The sequence below is a fragment of the Mesoplodon mirus genome, assembly GCF_964341445.2.
Source record: "Mesoplodon mirus genome assembly, chromosome: 4".
Classification (NCBI taxonomy): domain Eukaryota; kingdom Metazoa; phylum Chordata; class Mammalia; order Artiodactyla; family Ziphiidae; genus Mesoplodon; species Mesoplodon mirus.
Window position 1 is genome coordinate 46,100,365 of NC_138979.1, and position 14,177 is coordinate 46,114,541.

Sequence of the window (14,177 nt, forward strand, 5' to 3'; positions counted from 1 at the left end):
ATTTGCCCTACCACCATTCCCATCCCTACTCCAACCTCACACTCCTGGTGGGATCAATGAGTTCTGCCACTTAGTGTTCCACACGCGATTGCTGAGGCCTTAATTAAGAGAAAATCCATTAAAAATGATATCAAAAATGGAAGAAGTAGCCCACAAAACAGGGGTATGAGGAGCAGGGAAGATTGCAAGCTTCATAACAAAGGTACGAAGCAAATTCCACAAATAACTTTGTGGAAATCAGAAGGAACATACCAGCCAAAAGAGTATCAAGGAAATTTTTTGAAATCTTCACTTTTATTTTATCTGCTTGATTTTATATGAAGTGTCCTCAGTTACAGCCTTTAATCACATTGCCCAGACTGAACATAATACACTCTTATATGTACCCTTTAATTTTAGATTCCAACCTTTGTCCTCCTAATTCCTACAAAGTAAACAAAACAGACAGGCAAATGTTGACTCAGATTATGTTTTTATATAGAAGGATACAGAACTTACCACTCTCTTTTCCCTGAAATCAATGCCGACTGTCGTGATAAATTTGGAGTTAAATTTACCATCTGTGTACTGGTAAAGTACACTGGTCTTCCCTACTCCAGAGTCTCCCAGAGCTAAAAACTTGATGAGGTAATCATAGTCTCCATCAGACATAATGAAGAACTCAGTGGTTCACCTGAAAAATACAAACAAATGTATATTTACCAAAAACCGATCAGAAAATATTAGAATCTTCCATGAAGAAAATGACTTCCTTTAATACCCAGTTCATCAAGTACTTCTACATAACACCTATGTGCCTAAGTGGAGAGAGGATTAGACATTATTCACTATCCCAAGGACTTAATCATTTGCTAGATGAGATGCTACTGAACTTGTAAATAACTAACAGTTTAGGTTAAATTTATCGTGCATATTATAGTACTGTTAAGACAAAAATTCCAAGTGAGAATGAAAATCAAGAAGATAATGGTCACTAAGGCTTATACGCAGATCGTGTAGAACAAGAGTTGACAAAACAAAGAAAGAACGGAGGAAGGAGAATATTACAGGAACAACAATAATTCTTAGAGTGCAAGTGGTTCCAACTGCCCCTCCTTTTTCAAAGTCTCCTAGTGCTGCATCCTTGGCTTTTCTTTTTTTACTTGGACATTGAGGCAATTTCATTTATCCTATGCATTTTCACATGTGATTATCATTCCTTCAGAGATAATGTTAAGTTCACAAGTAAAACTTGGTTTGCAGCTTCCTTACAAATTATTATTGTTACTACATGTTAAATCAGATCTTTCTAGAGTATCACTGCTCACTTGAGAACTGAGTTCCACCATGAAGGGCTCATTTATCTCCATTTGCCTTGGAATTCTACAGGAAATGCTACCAATTCAGCTCTTCAATATTGGCCAGAAGTCTACCTTTGAGAAGAAATATTCTTAGTTTTACAGCAAGACCTAACCATGGTTACTTTTTATCCTTTGCAATCAGCACTTTTCAAGATTTGTTTTTATCCTCTAAATAGATTCAAACTATTCAAAATATCAGTCTGACTAGAAATATAGTCTGTCTCCAGGGAAGGCTTACTTCTTGTTTCCTCCCATTTCTAATACCGATAAACCCTCCTGAAAATCAGAAAAACAATCAGCTATTCCGTTACCACTGACAACTCTACCTGCCCATTCAACATGCATATTCACCCATCCACATACACACCATATGCCCTACATTAGATGCTGCTGATTTTCCTCTCATTGTCCCCTTTTCACCCAGCCATCTCCTGCCCAGAAACTTTACCACAATTCTCAACGCTTCCTATAGGATTATTTCTATAGATCCATAAAATTCATAAAAGCTCAGGCAAGGACATTTATTGATTTTCAAGGTTGCCTCCCCCACCCAATCCTCAACTTGGTGATTCACCTTATGCTCAAAAATCCTGAATTCTGATCCCCAAGAGCTGCTGCAGTGACTTCCACAGAGTCCCTTAGTGCAGAGCTGTGGCCTCACATTCAGATATGGCTGGTCAGTCGACAAGAGCAAAGCCTCTACAAACATTTGGCATTCTATTTGCACACTATAAGGTGTGACACTGTACAGATGATGGCTATCCTATGTTATAGCTTCTGTACTCACAGGTGTGGGTTGCCAGTATTAATGGTGTGTAACAGAATGCCTCTCTAGAAGATGACCACTTGGATACAAATAAAGATTCTAGTATGTTTTATCACAGCATCTCACGTGGCTCCAAGTTATTCATAAATAAGAGCTAAGAATTGAAAAGTAGGTCCAGATAACATTGAATCATTTTGGGGGGGGCTCCCCTCCAAATAAATGAGGAAGCAGAAAGCAACTCCAAATTTTGCAAGGAGAATGATGCAAGAAGTCGCTGTGGCTACCTTATTTCCTCTTTACTTTTATTTTGAAAAAAGTTGGTCATTTTTATAACTAGTTTCTGTATCATTTCAGGTACAGGAGAAAATGTTGTCACCAATGGCATACTCTTCTAGAATTCTCTAAACCTACTTGAATGGCATTCAAAGACAGATGAACCTATCTCTGCTGCACCAAAATTTAATATGTTTAGTTATCATGGGAGAAGAATTACACAGGTAAGTCTACAAATGATCTTCGTGGGTTTTGTCTTCTATTCGTGATGACAGCAATATGTAACAGTTTGTTCCCAAACCAAACCATCATAAAGGAAGTGTTAACAAACAAAATACCACAACTGAAGGTATAGACACCACCATTGAAATTAATCATATTTTATACTCTTCAGACTGCACCTTTAGACAATTATCTGCCTTGCTGACCTGAAAATAAATGCTCAGACCTTCCATTTTCTGGGTTCAGTTTGCTAAAGAATGAAGCAGAACCCAGAGAGTTTAACTCATTTGCACAGTCTAGAACATGTGTCTCCTAACTTCAAGTCCAATGTCCATTCTACCTCAAGCTTTGTGGCCATTACTCAAGTTTTTACAAATGGATGTTGGATTTAAAAGTGACCAGGTAGGATATCATACAAGGTAGCCTAACAGGAAACATGTGACTTCTGAAGTCAAGCAGAGCTGGATTGGATTCCATATCTCCCACATACTGGCTACTCAGATGTTTTTCAGTCTTGGATTTTCAGGTTTCCATTCCATGAAAAAGAAGGTAATGTACACTACTTCACACCATTGTTCTAAGGATTGAATGAGATACTCTTTGTGGAGTGCCCAGCACAATGCTTGGCATATGCCGGGTACTCAGTAAATGTTGCCTCACTCTCTTCTCCCGATTCTGGACAGATCAGACAGGCTCTGAAGACCTAGAACAATTTCTGAAATTGCCTCTGGGCAGCTCAAAACATGTATTTCTGGCACAAAAGATTGCTGACTGGCTCACAGTAGTTTACCGAGTCAGCAAACATCACCTTCTTTTTTGACTGGTTCAAACCATTTTCAATTAATTTTAAGTAGATATGTCAATTTCAAAAGGGTTATGACCAGCTTAAGAACGGGTTTAAATTGTATAAAGCACTCTGATCCATACTAAAAAATTCATACTTGTTCAAAAGGATCTCAATGGTTCATTCTGGTTCAGAGTGAAAGAGTTAAGTTCAAAGACATTCTACCTACAAAACCATTTCTGATTGATCTAAAGCCACTTTGGTCAAAACCACATGTATCTAACCAAAATCATTTAGGTCTGGTTTTAAGAGCTCAAATTGCTTCACACTGGTTTTAGCTAGCTCAAATAAGCTCTGACCTGGACAAGTAGGTTCTGACTGGCTCACCTAAGGTTTGATTGGTTCAGAGCATATTTTACTGAATCAAGCTAGTGCTGACCACTTAAATCTATCTCCAACTGGGTCATAGTTGCTCTAATTTTATCAAACATCTTGTAGTTGAAGGTAAAAACTGGTTCAAAACAGTCCAAGTTGACTGATAAGATGTTCAAACAGTTCAAGACTAAAAATGTACAATGATACTCAGAAGCACCAAAAGCAATGATTTCGTGCTTTAAACTTATACCAAATCAACAAACTTAAAATTTTACTTATAATTACCCCAACTGTAGACAATCTGTACTCAAATATTTATCTCCATCACAGTATAGTCTCTTTCTACACTTGAACAGCTTGTACGTGTTGGAGTACAGTAAACAGGTTGGGAGAAGGGATACTGGCAGAGGAGAATACGATAAACAACAGGGAAAGGTATGATGAGTGACACAGGCTTCCTTGGTTGAGAACTCACCTCCTGCCTTATCTCAAGGACCTGGCAGCAAAACACTGATCTGTAATCCAACAATAAAATAGAGATTTCAGCTGGGGGGAACCTTTAGCAAATTGGGATGCTATTTAGAGTTTACCCTAAGTTGGTCACAATGACCAGGCTGGTCTGGGTTAACAGAGACCAGAATTCTAAAGAGTAAGGAAGCTGCTAGGAAATAAAAGTATTCAGGGAACAGGCAGCTCTTCAAATTGTTGACAGAGATTTTTTTAGGGTATTGGTGGTGACAGGTTCCTTATCTGAGCTTACAGTCAGTTAGTCAAAGCCTAGAGTTAATGGAATCATTCCATCTTTCAGGAGAAAATAATTCTAGTCCATAGCAGACTACAATCCCAAACCCATCCTGCAGTCCTATATGTGGTTGTCTCGCCACCGCTTACCACCACGAGGTAAAGACAACTAAATGTTAAGTTTCAGCTTCTGGTAGGTCTTCACGTAGAACCATCTTCATATTATTAAAAATTATTTTGGGGACTTCCCTGGCGGTCCAGTGGTTGAGACTTCGTCTTCCAATGCAGGGCGTGAGGGTTTGATCCCTGGTCAGGGAACTTAGATCCCACATGCCTCAGGGCCAAAAAACCAAAACATAAAACAGAAGCAATATTGTAAATTCAATAAAGACTTTAAAAATGATCCACATTAAAAAAAAGAAAATCAGGGCTTCCCTGGTGGCACAGTGGTTAAGAATCGCCTGCCGGGCTTCCCTGGTGGCGCAGTGGTTGAGAGTCCGCCTGCCGATGCAGGGGACACGGGTTCGTGCCCCGATCCCGGAAGATCCCACATGCCGCGGAGCGGCTGGGCCCGCGAGCCATGGCCGCGGAGCCTGTGTGTCCGGAGCCTGTGCTCCGCAGCGGGAGAGGCCACAGCAGTGAGAGGCCCGCGTACAGCAAAAAAAAAAAAAAAAAAAAAAAAGAATCGCCTGCCAATGCAGGGGACACGGGTTCAAGCCCTGGCCCTGGAAGATCCCACATGCTGCAGAGCAACTAAGCCCGTGCGCCACAACTACTGAGCCTGCGTTCTAGAGCTCACGTGCCACAACTACTGAAGCCCACGTGCCTAGAGCCCATGCTCTGCAACAAGGGAAGCCACCGCAATGAGAAGCTTGCGCACCACAACAGAGTAGCCCCCGCTCGCCGCAACCAGAGGAAGCCCACGCGCAGCAACAAAGACCCAACGCAGCCAAAAATAAAAATAAAAAATAAATAAATTTATTTTTTAAAAAAGAAAAAGAATTTTTTTAAGTATAAACATTTTTTTAAATTTTTTAATTAAAAAAATAAAAATTATTTTTGCTTTTTATTTTTGTTACTCAAGTCCTGAGTGGTGTTTCTGGAACCTGTTCTTCAGAAAAAAAAATATTCCACTCCCCAATTATGGAAATAACAAATTATTTTTATGTTGGCATTTTAGAGCAGACAGGGAAACAGTAAAAATACACAATGCAGAATTTGGGGCACCCAAACAGCATTTTGTGCACACAATTTCCAGCAAGCACTCCAGCATATTGATGCTTGGGAAGCTAGTTCATCAAGGCCTCCCAATTGCACTGCTCTTGCTAAAAATAAGTAAGATGCCCACATGTCAGGCACTTTACATGCATTAGTGTAACAGCCCTCATCACAGCCCTAAAGGCAGGTGATACATACATCACACACACTTCCTCCCTCGGAAGAATCTCGGTGCCAGTCTATCATGAATGCCACAATGAAAGGATGAGGAAGGGGGTCTTGGGCAGTCTCTCCACATATTAACATGCGCTCAATTCCAATGAATTGTTGAGAGACATAAAAAAAGTGGAAGTTAAGAGCAAGGACTCTAGAGTTGAATCACCTGGATATGAATCCAGTCATGTCACTTTAGAAAATTTAATGTCTTTTGCCTCAGGATCCCCATCTTAACAATGGGAATGATAAACTATTTTATTAATACTATCATGTATCTGCTTTCTTAACTTCTTTAAAAGTGGGGTAAGTGGGATGCATCTTATATTTCACAGTCTTACCACCCATGACATCTTGCAATTGTTATTAAATAAGGTGGCACTGGAAATACAGTTGTGTGAAACCTTTCATTAGCAACTTCTAAGCAAAATCAAGAATGCAGCATCAACACATTTTAGATTTGATGGAGCACAACAGTAAACCTATCTCAGAGGGCTGTTGTGAGGATTGAGTATACATATAAAGTTTAGTTTAGAACAGTGCCTAGCACACAGTAAGTCCTGTATAAGTATTAACTGCTATTAGCATCATCAAGCAGTCTAGCTCTGAAGGGTCAATACGAAGGCAATATTCTTTCTTAGAAATGAAGAAAGAACTGAATCCCTAATCGAAAAATAAGATTAAAAAAAAAAAGACTCTATGGAGATATAATGGCCTATATGGGAAAAGAATCTTAAAAAAAAAAAAAAGAGTGGATATATGTATATGTATAACTGATTCACTTTGCTATACACCTGAAACTAATACAACATTGTAAATCAACTATACTCCAATAAAAATGTAAAAAATAAAATAAAATAAAATAAATTTTATCAAAAAAAGAAAAATAAAGAATCTATGGAGAGCACTTGAACCTAAGGTCACTTCTTTAAACACTGTACCTCCTGGAGGAAGTAGCATCTAAATACCTCATGGAAATGTCTTCTAAAAAGTCAAGAATGCCCTCAATTTGAGACAGGCGAAAGATTTTCTTCTTCATCTCACATCTCTCTCTCCTCCTTACACAAATATTTTTTCAAAGTGATCTCCACCCTCGCTCTCATCAGATTAACAACAGAAAGCAAGGAACACCTACTTCCCCAACATGTACCATGTGGTGATAATTGCCTGGTGAGAGAAAGTCAATGATCTTCTTCCTTATTTAAAAAATAAAATATATTTTAATTGCTTTTCAGGAAATAAGATAGAAGAAATTGATTTTAGTTAAGTGCAAACGGGAAAGCTCTCTCTCTCTCTCACACACACACACACAGACACACTATAGCCCAAATTCTCCATGAAACTTCCTATTAAATTCAGTCAAAGATTCCAACCTTACGATCCCCAATCACTAGGCAGAATCATTCAAAATCTACTCCAGATAAGCCAGTTTTTAAAAGCCCAATTTTCCCTCTATCAACCACATTTAATACAGAGAGTAAAAAAGCAGGGAGGGATAATATTACCTGAACAACTACTATGTGTCATGAATGGTAGTAGACATGGTTCTATTTTATCATCCTTAAGTGGAACTTAATGTCTGGGTAAGACATAAAGAGAACGTTGTTTTCTTAATGTGGTGGCACGTAGGCTTGGGTTCAAATTCTGGACTCTTCTTGGTGTGACTTGGTCCAAGTTCTTCAAACTAAGTCTCCTCTCTTTCAACTACAAAGTGGAGATAACATTACTAACCTCACTGGGTTACTTTAAGGATGAAGTGACATAATCCACAGAAAGTTTTAGCACATTGCTTGGTTTGTGTTAAGTGTTCAACAACTGAAACTTCTTTTTAGCAATACTATTACTAACGTATAGCCTTATCAAGTTCTTATTTGGCAAGGCATGTAATTTTATAACCTATTCTTAATGTAACCAGTACCTGAACCTTTACGAAAAATAGAGAAAGAAAGTCAATTTAGGTGCAATCATTTATGAGGTCTCTATCACAAAAGCTACCTTGGCATTCCAATCTAACAATGAGTTGGGGTTTTTTTTTGTGGTACGCGGGCCTCTCACTGCTGTGGCCTCTCCTGTTGCGGAGCACAGGCTCCGGACGTGCAAGCTCAGCGGCCATGGCTCACGGGCCCAGCCGCTCCGTGGCATGTGGGATCTTCCCGGACTGGGGCACGAACCCATGTCCCCTGCATCAGCAGGTGGACTCTCAACCACTGTGCCACCAGGGAAGCCCAACAATGAGTTTTAACTGGGTGATTTTGGGCAATTTCAGAGCTAGAGTGTTCATCATAAAAGCATTTTATAATGGGGAATTCCCTGGTGGTCCAGTGATTAAGTCTCCTCATGCTTCCATTGCAGGGGGCCTGGGTTCGATCCCTGGTCGGGGAACTAAGATCTCACAAGCCACAAGGAAAAACCAAAAAAAAAAAAGCAGCATTTTATATTGTACCAAGATATGAGTAGGGGCAACTTGTGTTTACCAGATGAGTCCTGGCTACAACTGTCTTAGATCACTGCAATTGCTATACCCTGAAGTGAAATACATTTACTTTCACTGCAAAAGTAAGATGTGTACTGCCCAAGAGTGGGGCTCCCCATTTCCACAAGAGGAGATAGCCTCTGCCCTCTGTGCACGTGACCTTCCTCTTCTCAGTTTCTGATCTGGTGTGAGTAGATAGGTTTCTGCCCTCCTGAATAGGTTGACAGTAGAATAGATGAAATTATAAACAAAGAGCTTATCTTGTTTGTGCCAAGATCTTAGGTAGAGAGAAGTAAGTAGAAATGTAATGGCATTGAAGAATAGACAGAAATTGGAATCTGTTTCATAGTGATATAATAGATCCACCCTTAACACTGAGAAGAGAGGTACGTAGCTAAAAATTGACAATCTAAATTTACATACAATTTGGCTTAATATTTATAAATGTGCCTGTTACACAGGAATATTCCATTTTCCCCAATTACACAAAGTGAAAAGCCTAAATTATAGTATTCGATGATATTCCAACATAGTAAGTTATTCAGAGAAGAAATAAAATCATCTACAAACACTGTTGAATTAAATATACATTCCCAAATACTACCAGGACATCCAAATATATCATTTGTAAAAGCATCCTTCAGCCATTTGCAATTCCTTATGAGTATTAAAGAGAAAGACCAGAATAAAGAAAAAATAAGCAGTCTCAATCCAGGAGTTGACCTACTATTTCTGAAATGTTACCATCACCTCAGTAGGTGACTAACATAAGCCAGTAGTCAAATAATACAAGCAACTACACATTAAGAAAGAAGGGGGCACTGGAATGATTCTTGAAAGTAGCAAATGTTCTTCTGGAAGACCACTGTCAACAACTCAAATGAGATACTGGCTTTTTTGTTTTTTTAAGATATGGAGATCATCGATTCATTTACTCAAAAGACATTATTTGCTGCCCACGCCTCTTTTACAATCAGAATATAACTGTTTACAGAAATTTATGGAAAGTAAATACTGGGTGTTATTTACTTACAGTTTATGACAAGTACATTTTATTTTATAGACACAGGGTAATAGGAATAAAGGCGTACTACAGAATCTGTCCTTTGTAAAATATAGACAATACAGTGGCAATAGGAGTGGCTGTTTGGTTTGCTGAGTAATATCTCAAATAAGGTGAAAGTAGCCCCATAATGGCCACAACCACATGTCCCTGCAATGGAATGTCCCACCCATGGCTAAACGTGCTTCCTAATGACACCGTGAAGCAGGAGATTCTTGGAGAATTCTTGGAATTCTCCAAGAAATCCACAGAAGTGCAAAACCTGTAAAGTCTACTCCCACTCAGTGGTTGCTTTTTGTGAGCATATAGAAAACAGTAAGACATAGGTGTTGGAGTCAGGGTCTCCTCAATTCAAACAGGGAACCACCACCTACTGGTGTAAAGTGAGTAGCAAAATGCATGATGGAGATCAATGTATCGTAGCTGTTCTTATGACTACGAGAGATTAAGGTTTGAACACTGACCTTATGGCATTAAGACTGGTGCTTTTTCCACTATTCCTGAAGAGGGACACTGAACCTAATAAATCTCCTAAAGAATGGAGTAAAAATATTTTCCAAAAATGGAAAAGGAGGAGTGACCTAAGCTACCTGGAAGGTAGCTGCAAGACCAACTGATTCATAGAGGGAATTCGGCTATTAAGTCCTGAAGAGGTAGAAGCGAAGAGCCTTTGTCTATGTCAGAGTGATGCCAGACTCCTGGGCCCAAGACTCAAAGGCGGAAATATTAGGAGTGACTGTGCTGCTACCGCAGCCAGGACTGGAAGGGTTACAAATCAAGTAGCACTCAAAGGACTTGAAATTGAAAAGTGCATTTCCATGAATTGGGAGATTAGGATTGACATGTATACGCTGATGTGTATAAAATGGATGACTAATAAGAGCCTGCTGTATAAAAAAATAAAGGAAAAAGAAAAAAAAAGTGCATTTCCAAGGTTGCAAAACACAGAACACCTTTCCATTTATGACCTAGAAAGGGAGTCAGGGATTCTTGCCAAGCCTGGTCCTCCCAGAATATGCGAGGGTTGTAAGGCCTCCGACCAACACAACCTAGCTGCCCTCTTGCATCTCACCTGCCTCAAAGTGTTTCATGTGCTGCAACACAGGAAAGATGTTGATTTGTCAGAGGAAATGCACCAAATCAAGAAAAGAATCACTTCACTTTGTGATGGAGCAATGATGCTTCTTTCATTCCAAGAAAAATTTTAGGATGGAAAAACAATTGTGAATTAAAAGAATCAAGACCTGTTGAGGATGACTGTCCAAATAATAAAAACAATTAGATTAATATCCCTGAGTTGGCAGTAGCTGGGGAGGAGAGGGATTCCTTTATCATTGCCTTTTTTAAAAACTGGAATGAGTGCTCTTATTTATTCACCCCGTAGAGACACTGTGTCCAGAATATACCACCACCCTGCCTTTCCAGACCCAATCATTTGTATACCAGGATATTATTTTCACTGCTGTTTTGTAAGGGTGACTTCTACAGTGTACTGTAACCATTTCCCTGACTTCTTAAACAAAGGGCATAGACCATACCTCAACTTTTCTGTGATGAGATACTGTAACTGTATACTTGCAGAAACTGTGAATGGTGAGGGCTCCTATCCCACACACCCTACTCTGAAGGCTAAGATGAAGCATCAGTCTGGCACACAGATACTTACAAAGGCCACTAAGATGCACCGGACAGGGCTTCACCTCTCCCTTGTCCTGCCTACACCACAGCCTCACCCACGCTGACCACACCAGGGCACAGCCGTTCTCCATCCCCAGGGATATGCTTCTCAGGTGCAGTCTGGCTTATGAAAGCACACAGGATTCCATCTCTTCACAGCTGGTTTTCTTTCTTTTTTTTAATAAATTTATTTATTTGTTTGTTTTTATTTTTGGCTGTGTTGGGTCTTTGCTGCTGCACACGGGCTTTCTCTAGTTGCAGCGAGGAGGGGCTACTCTTCGTTGCGGTGCACAGGCTCCTCATTGTGGTGGCTTCTCTTGATGTGAAGCACGGGCTCTAGGCACACAGGCTTCAGTAGTTGTGGCTCGCGGGCTTCAGTAGCTGTGGCACGAAGGCTCTAGAGCGCAGGCTCAGTAGTTGTGGCGCATGGGCTTAGTTGCTCCGCGGCATGTGGGATCTTCCCAGACCAGGGCTCGAACCCTTGTCCCTTGCATTGGCAGGCAGATTCTTAACCACTGCACCACCAGGGAAGTCCCATGCACAGCTGGTTTTCTTTTCCATAGTCTCCTATCCACCCTACAACACCCCCATGTTGGGTTCTAACAGTCCCACTTCTATCCATTACCCTGAGCCTCTCTATTCTTTCTTGTCCCTCATCTCCACGTACACTTCCCAAACTTCAGTTTGTGTGTGCAAAAACTGACCTCACACCAAAAACACTAGTCCATGAATACTGGTGCTTTCCTTGTAACAGTGAGCTGCTATATCAATTTCAAGGTACTGGACTCTCCTCCATAAGCTCATTTGCTACTCTGTCTTCAGGGACTTCTGCTCTTCCAATAAGGAAAGTTTTCCCCCAGCTAAGTCTGGGAACAGAGCCATTTCAGAAACCCAAGTGCTTCTCCACTGTGCCAGTTTGGGGTTTACCATATACTGATGAAAAGGCAGCATACTGACACAAGTTAATCATGAGTTTAAAAAACTAGTGTCTGAGGACTTCCCTGGTGGTGCAGTGGTTAGGAATCTACCTGCCAATGCAGGGGACACGGGCTCGAGCCCTGGTCTGTGAAGATCCCACATGCTGTGGAGCAACTAAGCCTATGCACCACAACTACTGAGCCTGTGCTCTAGAGCCCGCAAGCCACAACTACTGAGCCTGCATGCCACAGCTACTGAAGCCCGCATGCCTAGAGCCTGTGCTCTTCAACGAGAGGCCACCGCAATGAGAAGCACGCGCACCGCAATGAAGAGTAGTCCCCTCTCGCTGCAACTAGAGAAAGCCCGCACACAGCAACGAAGACCCAACGCAGACAAAAATAGATAAAAAACAAATAAATTTATTAAAAAATACTAGTGTCTGTAAATATTCCACCATGTGTTAACTTAGTTCTTTTAAAAATAGTAAAATAGGCTCAGAAGAATCAAACTATTTCCTGATGTTTTAGCACCACAAAACAACAGTACTAGGATTCTTAGCCTCTTGTTTGGTGTCAATAAGCTCTAAACAGCCAGCTATAGGTCTTCCTGGTCCTCGATCAGGTCCACTCTCTCCATTTAATATACTTACAATACATGTTTAACTGCTCCCTAAATATCATATTCTTTCATAGCTGAATCAAAAGGAAAAAAGAGAAACTCACCTGTGGTGCAGGTCCAATCTGATATCTTCTTATTGATTCTTGCCCCGTTCCACCTATGCAGTAGGCAGTCTTAGAAGGGACTGTTTGCATTTCTATCAACACCTTTTTATAGACTAGGGCGTGCCTTGGGTTTACTTAGGCAAAAGAGGACTGAGGTACTTGCAGCCATCCAGCCTATTTCTAAATCAGCCTGTCAGATCACAGTTGGCTTTTTTGCGATTGTTGTTGTTTTTTCCAATTTTATTACCTTTGAATCAGTAAATGCTGCCTCATATCAAATTTGGGGGGATTTGTTAAGTTTTACGAATGTCCCCCGGTTGCGTAAAAAGGATCTGTATTCCCTGTTTGTTGTATGCAGAATTATGTATGTACTAGTTCAAGCTAGTTAGTTGTATTTTTCAATCTAATATATCCTTGTTTATGTTTTCCTACTTCACCTGTTAGGTTCCAAGAAAAAATTGGATCGTATTTATTTTTAGAAAATAAGCACAAGACAATGTCTTAAACGAGATGAATATAACACATCATAAAAGAATAAGGCACTGCAGTTCTTATAAGAGAGGCCTCAAGTCTGTGGAACTCTGGGACCCATTGAGGTTCTTTAGGAGTCTATAAACTTTTATTCAAACGTCCTTTTTCTCTTTATTGTTATCTTTTTTTAACTGGAATAAAAACTTACAGTCAAATGAGTTATATACTACATTTAGAGCCTCCAAATTGTTCACTTACTGCCTGGTTCAGTTATCTGCTTCTGCCTTTAGTGCATACATATTATTTGGAATTCTTATAAATCTGTCATTAATTGAGAAGGCTACAATTTGCACTAGGCTTTTGTCATTCTCTTTCCTTTTTAAAAAAAATTTGGAGTGGATTCACATGTCCACTCTTGTGAGAATATTTAAGGAAGCATATGTAAGCCACACTCAGTAAATGACAGCAAGGCTCAGGCACATCTGTACAGCACATGTTGGCTTTTATCCAGTTAGGACAGTCCATTGAGCAATAAGGAATGAACACAGTATGTTGCATCCTAACATTTTATTATAGAACACCGTAAAGATGATTTTATGTTTGGGGAGCTTCTTATCTGAGCTTGGGTTACTTCTTGTTCATAGCAGATCAGTGTTTTCACAGCCAGCTGAATACTCTTGCATAGCGTCTCAGAAAAGCTACATAATGTCACTGCAGCAAATCTTTCGCTCCCTCAGAAAACTGCTCTGGTCCAGCTGGTTGCAAACTTTCTTTCGCAAGATTCTTCAAATGAAATCTTACCTGGTACTTTAACATATAAAACAGGTGAAAGTAGAACCACTCTGGTAAAAGAAGTGAAGGTAAGACCCCACCTCCAAGGCCTGTGGACCCAACAAAGTCCTAACAAGTGCTCCACTGTAC

At 40.1% G+C, this 14,177-nt stretch overlaps 1 protein-coding gene across 4 annotated transcripts in view; it reads right to left on the reverse strand.

Annotated features, from left to right (window-relative positions):
* RAB27A (RAB27A, member RAS oncogene family) overlaps positions 1 to 14,177 on the reverse strand; it is a 96,556-nt gene that overhangs the window by 25,601 nt on the left and 56,778 nt on the right. For all 4 annotated transcript variants that reach the window (XM_082618368.1, XM_082618367.1, XM_082618366.1 and 1 more), the window contains one exon: positions 499 to 673. In XM_082618368.1, the coding sequence (XP_082474494.1) occupies positions 499 to 651 (153 nt within the window). In that variant the 5' untranslated portion in view covers positions 652 to 673. The remainder of the gene's footprint in view (positions 1 to 498; positions 674 to 14,177) is intronic.